At 32.7% G+C, this 20,501-nt stretch overlaps 3 protein-coding genes across 3 annotated transcripts in view; 1 reads left to right on the top strand and 2 right to left on the bottom strand.

Annotated features, from left to right (window-relative positions):
* Window positions 1-439: 439 nt before the first annotated feature.
* On the bottom strand, window positions 440-1,141 carry LOC105343241 (probable thiopurine S-methyltransferase). Its single transcript, XM_066077872.1, has one exon. The coding sequence runs from the start codon at window positions 1,139-1,141 to the stop codon at window positions 440-442; it is 702 nt and encodes a 233-aa protein (XP_065933944.1).
* A 1,527-nt stretch (window positions 1,142-2,668) lies between these two features.
* LOC105343239 (thiopurine S-methyltransferase) lies at window positions 2,669-4,937 on the bottom strand. The gene has a single exon (XM_020073325.3). It carries the CDS (start codon window positions 4,885-4,887, stop codon window positions 4,198-4,200), a length of 690 nt encoding a protein of 229 aa, XP_019928884.3. The 5' UTR covers window positions 4,888-4,937; the 3' UTR covers window positions 2,669-4,197.
* Window positions 4,938-10,862: 5,925 nt separating this feature from the next.
* Window positions 10,863-20,501, top strand: part of LOC105343240 (probable ATP-dependent RNA helicase DHX35) — a 70,304-nt gene continuing 60,665 nt past the window's right edge. The window contains exons 1-11 of the mRNA XM_066079667.1: window positions 10,863-11,018; window positions 11,363-11,496; window positions 11,614-11,706; window positions 11,846-11,923; window positions 12,263-12,367; window positions 13,353-13,414; window positions 13,569-13,638; window positions 13,849-13,908; window positions 14,952-14,995; window positions 15,276-15,344; window positions 15,593-15,689. Of these exons, the coding sequence (XP_065935739.1) occupies window positions 10,985-11,018; window positions 11,363-11,496; window positions 11,614-11,706; window positions 11,846-11,923; window positions 12,263-12,367; window positions 13,353-13,414; window positions 13,569-13,638; window positions 13,849-13,908; window positions 14,952-14,995; window positions 15,276-15,344; window positions 15,593-15,689 (846 nt within the window). The 5' untranslated portion in view covers window positions 10,863-10,984. The remainder of the gene's footprint in view (window positions 11,019-11,362; window positions 11,497-11,613; window positions 11,707-11,845; window positions 11,924-12,262; window positions 12,368-13,352; window positions 13,415-13,568; window positions 13,639-13,848; window positions 13,909-14,951; window positions 14,996-15,275; window positions 15,345-15,592; window positions 15,690-20,501) is intronic.

Raw genomic sequence — 20,501 nt, 5'->3', positions numbered from 1 at the left:
CCTTTCATTCGAATAAACTTGAATCCCCTTTACCAAGTGATGCTCTGTGACAAGTTTAGTTGAAAAAGGCCTAGTGCTTCTGGTGAAGAAGATGAAAATGTGAAAAGCTTACGACGAAGACAACAACAATAACATTGAAAGAAGTACAGACAACGGACAAATTTTGATCAGAAATGCTCACTTGAGCCTTTGGCTCTGATGAGCTAGAATGCCCAAAAATATCCTTCTATCTCACAATCATCCAAATATAAAAATTAAACAGTATTAAGTGTCTAATTACATGTATATACATATATCCATCGCTAAAATTTAAAGATGCACATTAATGAACAAACTTTAAACTAATTCTAAAGATGGACACTATGATCAAACTTTACCAATAACAAATTTTGATTATTAAAGTTCCTACATTTCTGGCGTAACAATCAGCAATGCATGTTTAACTGCGTTCGATTTTTGTGATAGCGAACAGCTGGAGCGTATCACAACCAATACTTTTGAATCTCTCGGGAGCTTCTATCTCTTTTACATCTTCCACTATGAATCCCTCACCAAACGCTTTCTCCAATTCCTCTTTTGACATGCTTTTTTCATATGTCATGGAGTTGTCAAGATTAATAAATATGGTCAGGTTGACGCACCCTTTTCCCATCAACCTGCGGATTACGTGAATGTATGCTTCTCTGTCCTCAACAGCCATAGAATTCAGACCACCGCTATCCCATATTCCATCAAACTCCCCACAGATGTCTGCAGTGAATCGAAAGAAATCACAACTATATATTACCATGTTGTGATCTAGACTCTCATATTTTTCTCCGGGAATGCCTGCCATTTCTTTAACATCGTAAGGAATGCAGTTTTCTTCAAAGAAAGTTTTGCAAGGGACAGGTGCTCCCTCCACTCCCACCACTTTATGTCCATGATCCAACAACCATTTCATTTCCACAGCCTTTCCACACAGAGGCACAAATATCCTCATACCTGATCTTGTCAGCATTCTTTGGTGGTAATTTATGAACAGTTCATTCAAATCTGGTTTGTTGAACCATACATCAGGTGTTTTCCAGTATTCCTTCCACGTTTCCAGTGTCGTTTTTGGATGATGATGATCATCTTGGTGTTGGTCGTTGTGAGCCATAATTGTTTATTTAAGATCAGGTAAACAAGCGGGCAAATCAGGTCAGGCATCCAAGAGTTGTCGTTACGGGAGGGGTCCATGAGAGGATAATTAATTCCTACTTGTGTCAAAGAATTATTCTTTTAAATGATTGAGAATCCAGCCTTCTCCTTAAACGTTCCATCTTTTATCGGTTAGTGTAGGCAGAGGCAATGAATTTTCAGTACGTTTGTTATTCTCTTCTTAGAGTTTAACAGACTGATCGCGGTGACATTTTCTTGCATTCAGTGTAATATCTATGGGCATGAAAGCAATTAAAATTTTTACAGCGATACTATTAAACCGCTTAAATAAGCCAACAAAAGTTCCTTGCAAAAAGAATGCAAAATTAATACATTGAGATATACATGTAAATACAATTTCAATTCAATTCAATAAATATTGTTTAAATTGTTTAAAGATTCGACATAAGTACAAGAAAATGGTGTATTTTCAACCAACTTCATGTACATGTACATGTAGTCTGAAAACTAAATAATATGAACATCTGGAGTTCTTATCGCATATATATCGCATATATATCGCATATATAATGTACATGTATATCCGACTCAATTCAGGATTTCCGTCTACAATTGCAACTATAATATATATAAAATTGTAAAATAAAAAAAAGAATCCCGAAAATGATCTGTACGTTCTTTATCGTGTTTTAATGTCAAATATGCTTAAAATGTAGGTTGAATGATTGGTGCCTGGCTGAAACAGAAATGTGATAACATTAGAGGAGTTTTCAGCTCATGAATAATTGTAATCAGACTACGTCATTGAAATTAAGACAAATCGGCACAGTTCTAACGCACTTAGAAATCTACTAAATAATGAGCAATGCGTAACCCTTCGTACAGTACATGCATTAAACATCTACGAAGGCATTTTATTGGAATCTGACCCGTCATATGTGGGAATAGAAATCAGTGAGATGGTGGTCATTTGAAAGGACCTCGTGTTGCTTGAAGACAACAGGGTAAAATCATTGTAGAAGACTGTGGTTAACATCTTAATCAAAAATTTAGTTAAAGATCATTGCAGATTATTTACACGTTAAGTGCTCTATCGATGCAGCACAAGACAGATACCTGAAGAAAAGAAAGTTTGGGTCATGCCTTAAAGTCTGCTTTGATCTTATACGTCGACCTAGATACTTGTTTAAAGTCACAATACACTCTTCACCCCAAAACACTTTGGGGATGAAGTATTAACAAGTTAGGTCAAGGGAAGAAAAACTAAGCTCTAGCATTGTTATTGATCATGAGGCAAATATGACAATGAATTATGTTTTATAACATGTATTAGCTTGTATTCACATCTTGATGGTCGTATTTGAGGTGTGAATACACATTTACCGAATGGCCATACATACCGAGGGGCCATTGTAAAGTCATTAATTTGAATTTTAGATTTGTTTTAAACGGAGAATATTAATGGTTTTCAATGGAATAGGCCTTATATGAGTTTTTTATTATAGAAAGAAAATGAAAAATACTGTTGGAGCTATTTATAGCTTTATTTAAAAATATGCTGTAAAAGGTATAATATGAAAAAAGCAACTTTAAAATACAAACATATACATATAAAACTACTATCGCACAGTTTTTTTCCATATAAAAAGTACATGTAATAATTCTAAAAACAAAGAGTTGACGTATAGCTTGGGTAAAGCTGTTATTGTAGCGAAGACGTCCTACAAATAAATGATATAAAAGATATAAAACATTGAACCTAAAAAATCAGAAAAAAAATGTTTATTCTAAACTGCACGAGTATCATAATAAAAAAACATAGCAAAGATTGAATTATAGTAAAAGAAAAATTCCACACCAAAATAGCAAAGTGTTGCGGGAGTAAATGCTTTGCGGTGTGGTAACAAAAAAAGCAACTGAAGTATTACCTGGAAATGCTAAATTAATAAAATGAAGGATTTATAGCAAAAAGAAAAAAAATCAATTCCTTTTTTAAAAGTAACATAATTGTTCCTGTGCAACATTTGTGCATTAAAAGGTATTCAAAGCAGTTTTATAAAGATCCTATGAAAAAAAAACTTTATGGTCGATTTTATGGCTGTAACCCGGATATTGAATCCCACTGTAAAATTAATTTTAAATTTCATTGAAATAGTTGATCAAAATTTTTCCTGTAAAGATAAATAAGAGGCCCAGAGGCTCCATCGATCATCTGAGCAATGATAGCCATAACTCTGATCAAATCAGCATTACAGTATCCAGATCAAAATACCTTGACAATTAGATACAGTAAATCTAGCAAAAAAAGTATTTAAAAGATCTGCCAATTTTTTTCTACATATTTCTGTGAAAAATACCAAGCTTCTTTTGTTGTTTCAGTGTTTGTGAGAAGATTTTCTCTGTTCTTATATATTAAAAGCTTTTTTCTCTTCCTATGTAAAAGTCCTCCCTTTGTGGTCACACTTTTCTCCAGGGAATCATGGTTTGATCAAGCTGTTATCTGCATAACTTGTGCTTTTACTGAGGTTTTCTCTAGATCTTGTAAAGTAAATATTTGTTGAGCCCCTACCCCCCTTCCAAATTGGCCCCATCAAACCCTGGGAATCATAATTTGAACAAACTTGAATCTACACTACTTTAGGATGCTTCCACACAAGTTCTAGCTTTTCGGGTCATAATGTTTTTGAGAAGATATTTTCAATCATTCTAAATTATCTCTCCTTTAAAGAAGGAGTGGTCGTTCATTCGAATAAATTTTAAAATTGAATCCCCTTTACCCAGTGATGCTATATGCCAAGTTTAGTTGAAATAAGCCTAATTTCCTTGAAATTGTAAAAAGGTTAAGACGACACAACAAAAAAATAACAATGACAACAACGACAGACAACGTACAAATTTTGATCAGAAAAGCTCACTTAAGCCTTCGCCTTAGGTGAGCTTAATAAAAAAAATTCTATTTCAAAATCATCCAAGAATGAAAATCAACGGTAACCTCTAAACTAAAAAGATACACAACTTCTATGAACAATAATCAGTAATGTATGTCTAACTGCGTTAGATTTTTGTGATAGCAAACAGCTGGAGCGTATCACAACCAATACTTTTGAATCTCTCGGGAGCTTCTATTTTTTTAACATCTTCCACTGTGAATCCCTCACCAAATGCTTTTTCCAATTCCTCTTTCGTCATGCTTTTTTCATCCGTCATGGATTTATCAAAATTAACAAATTCGGTCAGGTTAATGCACCCTTTTCCCATCAACCCGCGGATTACGTGAATGTATGCTTCTCTGTCCTCGACAGCCATAGCATTCAGACCACCGCTATCCCATATGCCATCAAACTCCCCACAGATGTCTACAGTGAATCGAAAGAAATCACAGCTATAAATTATCATGTTGTGATCTAGACTCTCATATTTTTCTCCAGGAATGCCTGCCATTTCTTTAACATCATAAGGAATGCCGTTTTCTTCAAAGAAAGCCTTGCATGGGACAGGTGCTACCTCCAATCCCACCACTTTATGTCCATGATCCAACAACCATTTCATCTCCACAGCCTTTCCACACAGAGGCACAAATATCCGCATACCTGGTCTTGTTAGCATTCTCTGGTGGTATTTTATGAATAGTTCATTCAAATCTGGGTTGTGGAACTCCACATCAGGTGTTTTCCAGCAATCCTTCCACGTTTCCACTGTCATTTTTTGATGATCATCATCCTGGTGTTGGTCGTTGTGAGCCATGATTGTTTTTATGAAGTTCAGGTAAGCAAGAGGGCAAATCAGGTCATGCATCCGAGAGTTGTCGTTACGGGAGGGGTCCCTGAGAGGATAATTCATTCCTACTTGTATCAAAGAGTATTCTTTTATTCTTATTAATGATTGAGAATGAGTTTTCAGTACCTTTATTATTCTCTAAGTTAAACAGACTGATCGCGGTGATATTTCTTGCATTCAAAATGATATACATGTGTATAAAAGCATTTAAAATTTTAGAGCTAGGGTATCAAACCGCTTAAATAACTAAGCCAACAAAAGCTCCCCGCTAAAAAAAATTCTGATTAAGATATTAATACTTACATTCAATAAATATTTAATTCTGATGAAATGAAGATGAAAGTTTTACCCATATATTGTAGTCTAACAGCATCAGTGCAGGTACCTGTATAAACATCCCGTTGTCATAGACCCCATGTGACACACATGGTTTAAAGATTACTTTATTTGCTAGTTTAAACATAAGTAAAATAAAACAACTTGATGACCACTTTCAAAAGTATTTATCATAGGCAGATTAAAAAAGAAATACTTCCATTAATAGTCATTATTAACAATAGGAAATTGCCAGTATTTACTTCCAGCATAGTTCAACAGTTAATCCAACATTTGAATTGCAACTATTGAATATATTATTTTATTTAAAATGAAATAAAATGCATGTTATGCAATGCAATAATGTTAAAAGACAATTGTGTTTTTAACGTTGATAAAAGTAGTTAAAGATTCGACAGGACTACACGGAAAATAGTGTACAAGTTCAATCAACTTCATGTACATGTAGTCTGAATAAACCAATAAGAATGAACATGTCGGGTTCTTATTGCTTACATAATGTATTAGACTCAATTCAATATTGCAGAATTATGTAACTACATTGTTTTTGTGTAAAATATTCAATATTGCCAAATTATGTAACTACATTGTTTTTGTGTAAAAAAAATTAAGGAATGAAAAATATCTTTAACATTTTATCAGTAATCAATTAAATAATGCTTTTCAAATACACGTTTGCTTAGCAATTGCTATAGTAATTGCTTATTCATATACCGGTATTAACTAAAGGGTTACAAATGGGTAAAGAAAAAGAAAACAACGCTATAAAGAATGTGTTGTGTTTTTAATCAACATACGTAATTTTAGAAGATTATACGTATCATATTATAACATGTTATGACTGCATTAAATAGGATGCATACTGCCGTAAATTAGTACCCTGGCGAGTCAGTAAATAATTTATTTGTATTTTTGACGTCATGCGTAATGTCACAATGGTGGACAACAATTATCTATCAGGTCCGCCTTAAACTGTAGAATATGATATTTTGGGCGTAGGTTATTTATTTAATTAATTCACTTATTAATAATAAAAATGTCTTAGCTTTAGAATATGAATATTTCCGTAAAAATCTTTATACAGGGCTCGTCAACTAAAGAAGATAAATACATCCTTAAAATGACCAGGACCATCCAGCACTCTTAATTCCATAGATATTGATTTAAAATAGAAATGCTATCATCCCCATTGCTGACTGGAACCTGTAAAAGGATTCTAATGGATACATTAGAAAAAACAGGCTTTTTATGAATTTGCTATGTACGTTAACATTTATAAAGGAGAGGAAGTAAAGCGAGTCTTTGACCCAGTACACAATATTATAACTTATGAGAATCAGTATAATCATTCTTACTCTTATCAATAATAGTGAATTTTTATCTCGAATGACGATGTATTTTATAAATGAGATAAAAATTGTTTGATAAAGAATGTAAAACATATTAAACCAAGTGTGAAAAGTATAGGAAGGATTCAAGCCTAGTTGAAACAGAAAATTAATAACCCCAGAAGCGTTTACAGCCGATGATCCTAGGATTAGAGCTAGGTCGTTAAAATTGAGATTAATTGGTTGGGTTCTTACAGAACTGATCTTATACAAGTAATAATATGCAATTATTATCAAAACAAGGATCATCATCTTGGCTCCTATGACACTAAGAAGCCATTCATTCCTGAAAATCAAAATACGTCGAAATGCTTTGTCAGTCGGATAAGCAATTATATATATAAGAAACGGGGCATTTAGAAAAATACAAGCAATTGTCACAAAAAGTTTCTGTTTTCCAGAAAGGGATAAATGTCGACAAGTTGTAACAAGTTCTTCTTCTCTATGGTTCCATGATGAAACAATAGGATTATTTTGTGTATTTTTTGTCAGCGGTACGCCAATCACAATTATTGTTGCAAGAATGCTAAATTCCATGTCCAAAGGTAAGAAATATAGTTCCCCGTGAAACAGAGTAACGCACGGAGAATTTGCATATTCTGTTAGTTGTGTAAAATTGGATTCTGTCAATATTGCACTACTAAGAAGGGTTGTATCTAACCAGTTTACAATATTGGCCACGGCGAGAAGAGACATCATATATTTGATTTTCCTACTTTCATAAAAAATGTAACGACTGCAGCCAGTTAAGAAGAGCATCTGCAAAATGATGAACACGACGGACATTGTCTTAGCCAGTTCGGGAAAAACGTTGACATGATAACCATGATCGGTCTGACGAATAATGCAAACACCAATTCCAAGAATCCACAAGACAACGATCTTAACATTGGCTTCTACTGAGGCGCCTTTGGTGCAAATCCACGAATTCTTTTGGGCACAAATAAGCAGAATGGTGACCACGATCGCTATGGATCCCAGGCACTTGGTGGTGAAAGGGACGTTACCCACAATGCAGGAGAAATCCGAGTGCCAGTCCAGATTGAATAAAAAGATGGACGGGAATATTACGCCCAATAGTCCAGAGGCCAGAAGATAATGCCCGTAAATTCCAATAGTTGGTTGATCCTCTGCCATCTTGAATCCCAACGAGCTCAAAAGAGTCCTTAAAACAAGTTCAACGTGGGCGTTTATTTTAACTTTTTTTTAAGACTGGGTGATCGTTTCAGTGTCCTGTGCTCTATAACGTCTGATATTCAACTTCATTGTATAGAAATAAAAGTCGGGGAAGTTCCTATTTTATATTTGTTTTTTATTGGTCCTTTTAGTGCAATCTTACAGAGGAAGTTTAAAGGTGTTTTATTGTTTTACTCCTATTAGTGTAGTTAAAAAGTTACTGTACAAACACATATCGGTATTCATGATCAAAAAGTGTTTACTTAGTCTGTATTTTTTCTTTCTTAATATTGTATTTCAGTTAACAAATTTTATAGTTTTGTTTAGGAAATTTCCTGTTCGGTAAGCTATTAATATACGGGCTTTGAAGTTGTCTCGACTTCTCTGTCTTGCTGCAAATGCAAGTAAAATGTAGCACCATATATATACAAAATCGTTATTACTAATAGTATGGAGATTCTTTGTCTTTTCTTATATTCTTTTCTGCAAAACCTTTTTTCGTTTTGACAGACATTTTCATCTTTAGTGATTGATGATTTTGATATGACTTTGAAAGAAAAGCAGACTATATAACAAAAACCTTTCGTGATAATGCAAGACATTACACAGCTTCATAGGATACTAATATTTCTGCCCACATGTAACATACTGGAGAATAATGTCCGCGGCATATCTCTCACTCTGAATGAATGAATGAATGAATCTCTTATCTCGGCAATGACTGTTGTAGAATAGTATATAAAACAGTAGATAAACTTACTAGTACATGACGCAGTGGTGGAAAATATGAATCCCGATATAATGATTTGTACGTTCTTTATCGTGTTTTAATATCAAATATGCACAAAATGCATTTGTGCTGCCATTGATACACAAAAACTTTCGCTTTGGTCGATGCAGAATATTATTTTTTTAATATCTTCAGAAGAGTTTTCTTCTTTGACTTTCATTCCAATTGGAAATTCTTGTTAAAATGAGAATTTTAAAATTCAATGATTTTACACCATTCCATTTAAAATGGAAACGTTTAAAGTTCAGTTTTTATTTAAGGCATATTTCAAGACGTTTTCAAGTGGAGCTGCGTGCACCTTGTGTTTTTCTGCTGTTTGATGAATTGGATGTTATTCCAATACATCATATGGTAAAGTATTAGTTCGTCTTTTCCAGTCCGATTTTCTAAGCTAGGTTTAAAAGATTTTTTCAGTTATTTCCAGATGGAAGATTCTAGAGATATCGGTCTCCATGACGACAAAAAAGGCCAGTATTTTTTCATGCATGGTGTCTAATAGTTCGGACACAGCACGATGCATTTGGAAGTTTATAATTCACAACCAATGATGCTGTTCGCCATCAAAGAAATCACACATGTATTAATGACAAAGTATCCCATGAACCAAAACATGGCCAAGTCTGTGAACATACAAACATGTACATGTATGTTCGGAAGTGTGTTCTGTGCACCTGCTTCTGTGGGATGCGAAGGGGTTTCCCTTGCCATTGGCGTGGAGATTTGTAGTCGAATGGGGGGGGGGCGTTCGAAGAATGGAAATATAGGTACTCCCTATCTAAATCATTGTATGAAAAAATTGCTTCCTTGTATACATGTACCATAAAAAACAACAAGGCCTGTACCTTGCCGCTATTATAAGCTCTTCATCTCGAGATAAAACAAACCAAAAATGCGGTACTTATAGGATCTGAATAAAAGTATTTTGATACACTGTATTAGATGAGAAGCGTCCTGATATGGATGAGGACTTTATGTTGGACCATCATGCAACCGGAATTTCATCAAGCAACCGAGAAACATCCAAAAAGTGATATACGATGTAAACACTGGAGGTAGGACCAGAATGAGCAGTAGAACTCAAACAAGCCACCAGAACATCTATACATGACAGGGTCTGCATGAGTGACCAACACGAGAAACAGAACTTATCATGCTTATAATGGATTCTTGACTAAAATTCTGTCGCTGTCCTGTTTTCTGATTGAAAGTTTCCTTGACACTCGGAAATGGGGGCTCAAGGCAGCCAAAAGAGAAATCTGCAACAATGAATTAGCTGATCAAAATCAGAGATATAGTACCTAAATGTACCATCTTCTTCCGCTGCCGTAACGTTGAGTTCGGTCAGTGTTATCGCCGTTTGCTTCATTTCACTTGAAATTTTTGACTAGCGACAAAAAGATGTTTTGGGAAATGACTGTCAAAAGGCGATCACTTGCGGTGTTTTCTACAGTGGTTGTTACAGTCTGGTTGCTATGGAACATTGATGTCCATGGAAAGGTTTCAGTAAGACTGCATGGGATATATTTCAAAGTGCCTCTTGTATAAAAATAGTGTAACATTTTGCCCAGTTTTTGGCCTCCCCCTAAAAAATTCAAAATAATTCTTTGAAATAGTACAAATTTCATCACAATGTTCTATATTAATTCCTTTGATTCGTTTTGCATTGAGACAGCTTTTTAAATTTCAAATATTGGGTTATATGTTTCTTTATGATATAATATTTTTTTCTTCATTTGCAATAAACAACAAATATCGTGATCAGTCCTTTTTTGGTAGTCAAGTCACCCCCCCCCCAAAAAAATAATATTAGTGAAAATCATAACTGAATGCCATTTTTTTTAAATTAAGTAAATTAAAAATCATATATATTTGTGTATTTCAAACCTTTGTAAAAAATGGGTTTGAGCAGGGACGTATATACTAGTATATACGTCCCTGGTTTAAGTAGCCAATTTCAAATTTTGACTTGTAAAAATGAAAATCCTATGCTGTGGGTGCGAACCCCACACCCTGAATCCACCACTGTTACTGCCTTCCGATCAATTCCCAACCTCATACCTACACTTGTGCTTATATATTGTACATCTTTTTCTGCAATAGGAAGATTTTTCTAATGAATGTGATTCCGTATTTAATTGATCTATGTTGAATTCGTAACACAAAAATTACCCTATTTTGGCCCTCAAGTTCCCTTCGCAACTTCTCGGAGAATAAATGACGGGCGCGAGATATACCGAGACAAACCGAACAATTTGGCGGGAATCAAACACTTCGATGGCGCATGGGCAGGTCATCGGAAGTAAACAAAGTCAGCCGTCAGACAAACGAAATGCACGTGGATTCATATGATAGAACGAAAGAAGAATAACTGAATATGTCATCGTTTGCACCAAAGTTCTGGAAGCCGGGTAATTAAAGTTTCTTGCATAGCATGGAATAATTTGGAGCATTGATCGAGTTTTAAAATCAAGCATAATTTCTACTGCTATCATTTAAATTTGTCTTCCATCCTCTGCTTGATTTACCTTGAGAAATGGATAACTAAATAGCATCCATAACATTTGTAATTTATTTAAATGTCTAATTCTGGGCAAATCTAATTAAAAATTCAAATTTTTTGACAAAATAAGTGCAGATTATTGTATTTTCACTACACCATGCAGTCTCATCATATTCTACATGTTCTTAATAAAGAATAACTGATAGATGATATTAAGCAACAAGTTATCAATTCTTGTCTCTTGGATTGAAGGAACTGATGCTCCTGGTCAGGCTATTAAGGAAGAGAGAACAACTACAACAGAGGAAGGGGGGACAACTGTAGTGTACAACCAGAATGTCTCTCTGTCAATAGAGCAACAGAGGCAGAAGCTTCCAGTGTTTAAGGTATTAACATGGTAAAAACGTACAATAAGTGTACAGTTTGTGTACTGCCATTACATATCAGTCATGATATGATAAGCTAGGTTTAGTCTTTTGTAACTTTTGTTGTCAATCGAACAGTTGAGGAACCATATCCTTTATTTGGTGGAAAATTACCAGACAGTGGTCATTGTTGGAGAAACAGGCTGTGGAAAATCCACCCAGATACCTCAAGTATGTGGAGAATCTCTCAGATAACTACCCTCAAACTTAGTACCACAATGTAATAAAAAAAAAAAAAGATTTGCAAAATATGACATTTGTCTGTACTTTTGTAAGAAATTAATTTTCTTTTTACTTTTTCATAATTCAGTATTTGCTGGAGGCTGGATGGGGAGCAGAAGGTCATGTGATAGGAGTCACTCAACCAAGACGAGTGGCAGCAGTCACAGTGAGTGATTATAAAGAACGCTGTACTTGAATTACTCTATTGAATAAAGTGTAGAATAACTTTGTGAACCAGGCTCCACATAAAGTTCAATCTGATTAAAATCACAAGTGTAGCAATCTTCGTGAGCGGATCAAAGGATCTGATTTTAATCAGATTGTATACAAGTTGGTCATCATATGACTATAAAGGCAACATAATCTTCTTGAGCCAATGCAAGTTAATAAATAAGATTACTTATTTTCAAAATTACCAAATAGATGTGCATTTTCTCTTAAGGGTTGAATCTTTTTTTTATTGAGTAATGTTTGTTGTGTTTGTAATTAGTGTGATTTTTTCCAGGTTGCAACAAGAGTGGCTGAGGAGAGGGGGGCTCTATTGGGGGATGAAGTGGGGTACACCATAAGATTTGATGACACCTCAGATCCAACTCGTACCCGTGTCAAAGTTAGTACATAGTGCATATAAAGATTAAAGACACACACACACTGCTATACCATTTTATATAGAAGGATAGGATGTAGTTAAAGGATTATTTATTTAAAAACCAGGCAAATACTTCTAAAATTACTAGTATATGGCATACAAGTTCTCATTACCAATTTTACTTGACTTACCAGTACCCTTGTTCCTGTCATACTAAATTTTGCTTTAATGTGTTTTGAATATCTGGTTATGCTATTAAATCTGTAGGCTCTATATCTACATTATATAAATCAAGATAGTAAATGTGCAAGAGTTATCTGCCCATCATTTGGAAGCTTTTTTCCTGATCATGTTTTGTGAATGTTTGATTGAGAGTGAAAAAAACTAGTACTTTTTATGAACATTACACAAAGATTTGATTCATAATCTTCCAATTTAAAATTGTGCTTTTAACAGAACAATCATATTTTGTGAAGGAAACAGAATTTTTTTTTATTTGTAAGTTATTATTACCTCTAACCTATTTATTGAAGTTTTGATAAATATATATTCTTAAATTGTGGGTTATGATTTTTAAGAATTTTTCTATACGGTACTCAAAATGTTCTAATCACTGTGAATTTAGAAATGTCTGAAAATGATTGGTTAATTTTTTGCATCATATGGAATAATATATTTGACTGCATGCAGAAATATTCACTTTAACCATGGATGTATATACTAACTAACTATACTACTAATATAGTGTATACGTCTCTGCTTTAACATAATTAATGTATAATTGTTTAGTTTATGAAGATCAGATGTCCAAATATTTTGGAAGCAGTAATGGATTCAGAATGTCTAACTTTTAAATAATCAGATTGGAAGTTTTTTAAACTCCAGAAAACCTACCACTGAATTTTAACTTCATTCATTAGTGAGATTAACTCTTAATTAATTGATAACAAAGTTGAATTTTATCTTACCACTGTCTAGTAGATTAAAGCACATTATTTTTTGACAGTTTTTAACAGACGGGATGATGATTAGAGAAATAATGGAGGATCCTTTGTTGAAGAAATACAGGTCTGTCCCAAGAACATAGTTTGCATGATGGTATACATATACATATACATGTTAATGAGAAGAAGGAAAGAATTATTGTCAACTTTATTAGGGTATGCAAAATAGCATCTCTATGAAAACTTCAAATCATGGTTTTATTTTATTTCACTTTCAGTGTTGTGATGTTGGATGAGGCTCATGAAAGGACACTCAACACAGATTTGATCATGGGACTTCTTCGAAAGGTTAAAATAAAAATTCTGGCAATACCTAATTAACTCTTAAATTATTTCCCTGAATGTGCATGTTCATTTTTTCATAGCTTCTCAATATATACTGGTGTGTGATTATATAAGTACATGTATTTAAATATTTAGGATGTATCTGTGCTTATCTTTATCTCAAGTAAAACACACCTGTTAAATACACCTGTCATCAGATTAGTTTCTTTGCAGATTCAGAAGAAAAGAGAGGACCTCCGGCTGATTGTCACATCAGCAACATTGAATGCTGAGGTATGGACCACATACCGGTATTCTCCTCATCTTTCTCTTTGCCTTTGTATACTGTGGAATCAGTAAACTTTGTGATGGTTCAATATTTGTGGATTTCAAGGGTACAAGGAGTGCACACAAGTTTACCTCCACATATTGAAACGATTGTCACCAATGATGCATTATCATAAATGATTATCTCTTGTTCTGAGACTCACGATGCTACTTATAGCTTTCAAAGTAAAAGTCGCCACCGACATCGCTTACCAAAAAAAAAGAATTTTTAAATCCGGATTTTGAATAGCTTTGGTTTTATTTTCTGTTTAGTTTATTTTCTGCATGCATAAGAATAATATTTGTTAATGTATTTTAAAATTAAAACTAGATTTACTCACAGAAGATCTATTATTGCCCTGCAGTTGCTTGATGCATAAAATATTCAGTGTAAAAATTGAAAGTCTAGGTAACAACATCTTCTCTAGTCCAATTTGTTTATTCTCTTCTCCCCCTTGGCTAATATAACCAAATTTGTAATGCCATCTAGCAGTTTGTCCGAGTTATCAGTCTTGAAAAGCACATTTGTGTTTACAATAGTGACAGCATTGCCTAAAAGTACAAATACATACTGCAAAAACATTTCTTAAGTTCATCTTATAGGTACAGGAATTCAAACTTGGCTATTGTGTTACATGATCAAGAATGCCAAATGTCCCTCTCAAATTGCCTTTCCTGCATACACGCAAAAGAAAATAGCACTGGGCACTGCCATAACTGTGAACAGTCAAAATTAAAGGAACAAATTGATAGGATGCCCTGAAAAGTCAAAGCACATAATGTTGAAGTTGTGGCTAAATCTGCCATGGGGGAGCTGAGAATAATGAATCTGACCCTTGGCTAGCAAAGACGGGGTAACAAAGGTTGCAAGAGCTAGAAAGAAAAATGTAAAGGTCATATCTTATACATGTAAATATATATCAAAGATCATAATAATTATTTGGTGAAATTAGGTTTTAAGTTTTCAGGAAAATATCAATGAATTTAACATATATAGTTGTATTTTTTAGGAGATGAAAGATTTTTTCAATACCAGCTCATCTGAAAACTCAAAGTGAGAACATTATACATATATTTCATCTGTGGTAAAATTTCACAAAGTTTGCCAGATCATCATCATCACAATATATCTTGTTATTAATCCTCCTTAAAATGTCTCTATTATATTTATGATTATCTTCATTGGCTTATTTGCAAATATTAAGTTCAGCCAATCAGTTGATTATTTGTAAAATACAAAACAAAGTCATCGCAAATAAAAGTTTAGTTACAATTAACAACAGTTTCTGCAAAATTATAACATGTTGCTGGTATATGTGTTGTTGATTTTACAGTAAAGACACTGCTGCTATTCTGAGTGTGGAGGGCAGAAACTTTCCTGTAGATATCCATTATACCATTGAGTAAGTTCATCAATATCAAGTTTTACTTATTTTACTTAAGAAGTTTAAAGTAATATTAGGAAATATCTAAGGTTATTGAATATACTTTTTTAAAATCTGTACTTCATAGTTTGTATTTTTATCAGTGTATGTTCTCTCTCTCTCTCTCTCTCTCTCTCCTCTCTCTCTCTCTCTCATGATTTTATTTGCTTACAATAGGAAGGTAACTTTTGATGTAATAATTTGTTATTATTATTTTGATATTCTAGTCCTGTACCTGACTACTTGAAAGCGACAGTGGACACCATAACTAGAATTCATCACCAAGAGAAAGAGGGAGACATTCTAGCATTTCTAACAGGACAGGTTAGTATATTCATACTAATATAATTTCCTCAACTAGAAAAGCTCAAAATAAACATATTTCTTGTATTTTATCTAAATATTTACCATGTCGTAGTAAGATGAGGACATATCTAAAGTATATAACTCCCTCAGACTATGCAAACCCTACTAGAAGTACCTGTAGTCAAATATTTTTGCAGCAGTACTTTACAGTGATTCAACTATTGGTCCTAATTTTTGGATATCAAAAGTTGACTGTTTCAGTTCCTTTTCCATGTTCTCTGTTTGGTTTTTTAGAATGACAACAAGTCATTCTAAAAATTAGAGAATTAATACTATGTTTAAATTGATGTTTTTTTTTTTTTTTGTTTTTTTTTCCACACATTTATTCAATCATATATATGTAACAAAACAGAAGGTAGTGGGCCTGCGCAGAGGCTTAGTACAACATACATTTTGAAATGTTTTTGTATTACAATTTTGCACGAAAAAAAGGAGGAAAATATTTATTTACAAGTAAATTTCCGCACATGAAATGTTTCATGCTAAGTATGTCATTAATACAGCAAAGATAAAAGGAAAAAAAATAACCAGGTTGTTACATGAAAAATATATAGATATCAAACATATATTTAGATTTGTACATAAGTAATTAGCAGGTTTATGTAACAGTATATTTCTCTGTTAGATGCGTAGGGGGGATAACAGTATTAGTGTCCAGAAAATCCCCCTACCAGTTTTATAATCTAAAGGTCTGGTCACCTTTAGAGTTATATTTTTCACAATGGCATTCATTTACAAGTAAATTTTCAACTATAAGCATAATATTTCGATTTGTACATAGATATAGCTAATACATGTAACAGCAAAGTATTTTTCTGGTAGATATGTGTAGGGGAAATCAGTATAAGTGTCCAGAGACTCCCCCTACCAGTTTAATAATCTAAAGGCCAGGTCACCTTTAGACAAACATAATTTGAAATATAATTACAATTTTTCATTCAATCTATTAAGAATATCAAAATTAAACATAATGCTTTTTGCTGATTTAACTGTCATATAAAACTGTGTCAGTGCACTTTTCAAAAAACATAATAAACCATTATATGTTACAATGTCGTTCAAAACTCTACATTTCATTTTATATTTGTACATTTTATAAGCTACAAAAGATACAACATTATTAAAGATAAACGTGTTTTTGTTGCAATATGCTGGAAAACCAATAACAATAACTTTCCATGTAACATTTATATTTAAGATATCAGATACTTTCTTCCAAATGGGGTTAGATATACAACAATCAAAAATTAGATGTTTAATGTCTTCTTCTACATTACAGTTCAGACAGTTTTTGTCAAAATTTTCTTTCCATTTACTTACACATTTATTACAAGATAAAATATTGTGTATTAATTTGTAATTAAATTCTGATACATTTTTATCAAATATCTTTTTCACTTTTTCTTGGTAGATATTACCCCACATTTGACAGTCATCAATACAAAAAAGTTTGGACCAAAAATTTTCCATTCTAGGCTCTTTTGAGTTTTTTTGTAGTAAGATGTGGTAAAAAAATTTAGATTTTTTTCCTTCGACATGTTCGAAATATCCATGAAAATTGAAAAACAACTTTGTACTTCTATTATGTGTTATATTCTGTAAGTTAATATTAGCGGCATATTTCTTAAGGGCACTTTTTAGAGTTATATATTCACATAGGTAATTGTTTGTAGATATCAGACTTTCTTTGATTTCGTTTATTGGTTTGAATCCATTTGAATTGAATAAATCATTCACGTACTTAAAACCGCTTTTAATCCAATTTGGAAAAAAGACTGTTTTTCCTTTATACGTTATATTTCTATTGAACCATATATTCTGAAACTGGATATTCTCTCGATCAGTGTTTTTACATTCATTAAAAGCGCATATTACTTCCTTATAAAAATGTGGGAGGTATTTGATATTTAGGTCTTGTGCGTTTGTAATATTAGTGTTTAATAGATAAGAAATATCTAAATTATATCTTTCTATACAAGCGTTCAAGAGTTGATTTAAATCATTGTTAGAATGAATAAGTTTTGAAACCCATGATGCTTTTAAAGCTTTGACCTTAGTTTCAAAGTCGATGATACCAATCCCTCCATCTGATATATGTCTTATTAGAGTTTTACGCTTTATTCTTTCTCTTTTCCCCCATAGAAACGAGAAAATAATTTTGTTTACTTGTTTAAATATAGTTTGATCAGGGTTTTCAAGTATTGTTGCGACATAAAGAAGCTTAGAAATAATTAAAGAATTAATTATCTGACATTTTCCGAAGAGAGTTAGCTTTCTTGTTCGCCATGAGTCCAATATTTTTTCGAACTCTCTCAGCTTACATAGCCAGTTTTTTTCATTACACTCTATTTTATTATGTCCTATGTAAATACCTAGACATTTTACTGTATTTATGTTTATTTTGATATTTTTTATGGTTGTATCCTCCTTAAGAATGTTTCTAAGTTCTCCCAATACTATACATTCAGTTTTTGATAGATTTAATTTTGTTCCTGAAACATTTCCAAAATTTTCTATGATTTGGATTGCTTTTTCTAGAGAGGTTATGTCTCTTAAAGGAAAGGTGCTATCATCGGCATGTTGAATACATTTTATTTCTTTTTCCATATTTTCTAACCTAAAGCCTCGAATTGAATTTGAGCTATTAATTTTTTCATTTAGAATTTCCATTACAAATAAAAATAGTATTGCTGATACGGGACATCCTTGTCGTATTCCTCTGTGCATTTTACATTTTTTAGAAATCCAACCATTATTTTTGATATAGAAATTTGGGTTGGTATACAAAATTTTTATCCATTTAATAAAGTTATTCCCAAAATTGAATTTTTCTAGTGATTTTATTAAAAAGTTCCATTCAACTGAATCGAACGCTTTTTAGAAGTCAGCAAATAAGAAAATTCCTTCTTTATTTGTATTTTCGCAATACTCGAAAATATCCAGAATAAGCCTAGCATTATTGCCAATATATCTTCCTTTTATATAACCCGATTGATTTTTACTTATTAACCTATCGATTAATTTTTGTAATCTTCTGGCAAATATAAAAGCAATTATTTTATAGTCACAATTAGTGAGACTTATTGGTCTGTAATTTTCTAACTTATCTAATTCCCCTTTTTTATGTATAAGTGAAAGAACTGAACATTTTTGTGTAGAAGTTAATTCTTCTTCGATATAAATTTGGGATATAGCTTCATATAGAAAATTCCGGATATTTTTCCAAAACATCTTATAAAATTCAACAGGTAAACCGTCTATTCCAGGTGACTTATTATTTTTCATTCCATTTACAGCTTCTGCGCATTCTTGTAATGTTGGGAAATTTTCACAGTATTTTTTATCATTTTCTGACAAGATATGATTCAATTTCATTTAGCGGTATATCTTTTGAGGAGTAAAGATTTTCATAGAACTTACATAGTTCATTTAAAATATCGTTAGTCTTTACAAAGGTCGATCCTGCATTGCTAACTTTATTTATAACATTTTTTGATTGATGCTTATTTTCAAGTCTTAAGAAGTAGGATGAATTTTTTTCTCCCTCGTCAATCCATTTGGCCCTTGACCTTATTTGTGCTCCTTTTGATTTAATTTCATATAATGCGTCTAATTCATTCTCTAATTCTTTTTTCCGTATCATATTAATATTTAAATGATGTTGATGTTCTATTTGCTCTAATTCACTCTCGATAAATTGTATTTTCCGTTTCATATTTTTGCTTTTTTCTTTACAATAACTAATACTTAAATTTTTAACTTTAAGTTTGATCAATTCCCATTTAGTTTTTGGATTCATCTCTAGCTTAATATCATCTGGTAAATTCAATAAAAAATCGTTGATAATTTTACAATACTGTATATCAAAAAGGACAGACGTATTTAGCTTCCAATATCCCTTCCCCCGTTTAAATTGATGTTATATTTTTCTTAATGAAAGGTTGTATCTTTCCAAATCTTTGTCGGGAACTTTTCAGTTTATCTTGCAAAAAACAGTTATGAATTGAAATGTTTATCTTGTGATATTTTGGTAGGGCGTTGCTCAGCAGTAATAGGGCAATAGGCATTTGGCCAGTTGCTAAAAAGACACTGGTTCAAATCCTGGTGGAGCAATTGATGTTATGTGTTATGTCCTTTGACAAAGTGCTTTATCTGTGTTGTCATCGGTCTACCAGCCGAAAATGTGAACTGACTTAAGCTGACAGTTTACTTAGGATTAACTAATGTGCCCCATTCATAGGGAGTCAAAGACAAGCTCTCATCCACTTAGCACCACAGAAACCTGATACATGTATAGGCTTTGGCCCTGAGTCCTCATGGCTTGAAAAGGATTATTAAACTAACTCAAGTGTTTGTCTTCTAATAACTTTATGTTATATGATTACCTGTATAGCAAAATACAGTTGTGATAAGATGCACCAAAAAAATCTTCATAATCATATAAAGTTTCATATCAGTAAATTTTATAAGTGGATCACTGAGTTTGAGTCTGGGAGTTTTTAATGTGTGTTTGCTGTTGTTTTCTTTGTGTCCCATGGAAGGCACATGTTACAGTTCATAGCACAAAATACACATAAATATATTCCCCTTACTTCTTTAGAAATGTAATGATCATGTTTATTTCTAGCCAAAATCAAATCCAAATTACTTTGTAACCAGTTAAAATCAGTTTGTCTACATATAAATACATGTACCAGTAAATGCATTCTTTGAACTTTTTAAACCCTCTTTCAAACTTGCGTTTTAGCAGCATTCAGATGTAATAGTGTC

This window comes from Magallana gigas, chromosome 3 (genome assembly GCF_963853765.1).
Source record: "Magallana gigas chromosome 3, xbMagGiga1.1, whole genome shotgun sequence".
Taxonomy (NCBI): Eukaryota; Metazoa; Mollusca; class Bivalvia; order Ostreida; family Ostreidae; genus Magallana; species Magallana gigas.
This window is presented reverse-complemented; position numbering and strand designations above follow the sequence as displayed.

Bases quoted from the DNA above. Each gene is read 5' to 3' on its own strand.
- LOC105343239 (XM_020073325.3), bottom strand. From the start codon at position 4,887: ATGGCTCACAACGACCAACACCAGGATGATGATCATCAAAAAATGACA.
- LOC105343241 (XM_066077872.1), bottom strand. From the start codon at position 1,141: ATGGCTCACAACGACCAACACCAAGATGATCATCATCATCCAAAAACG.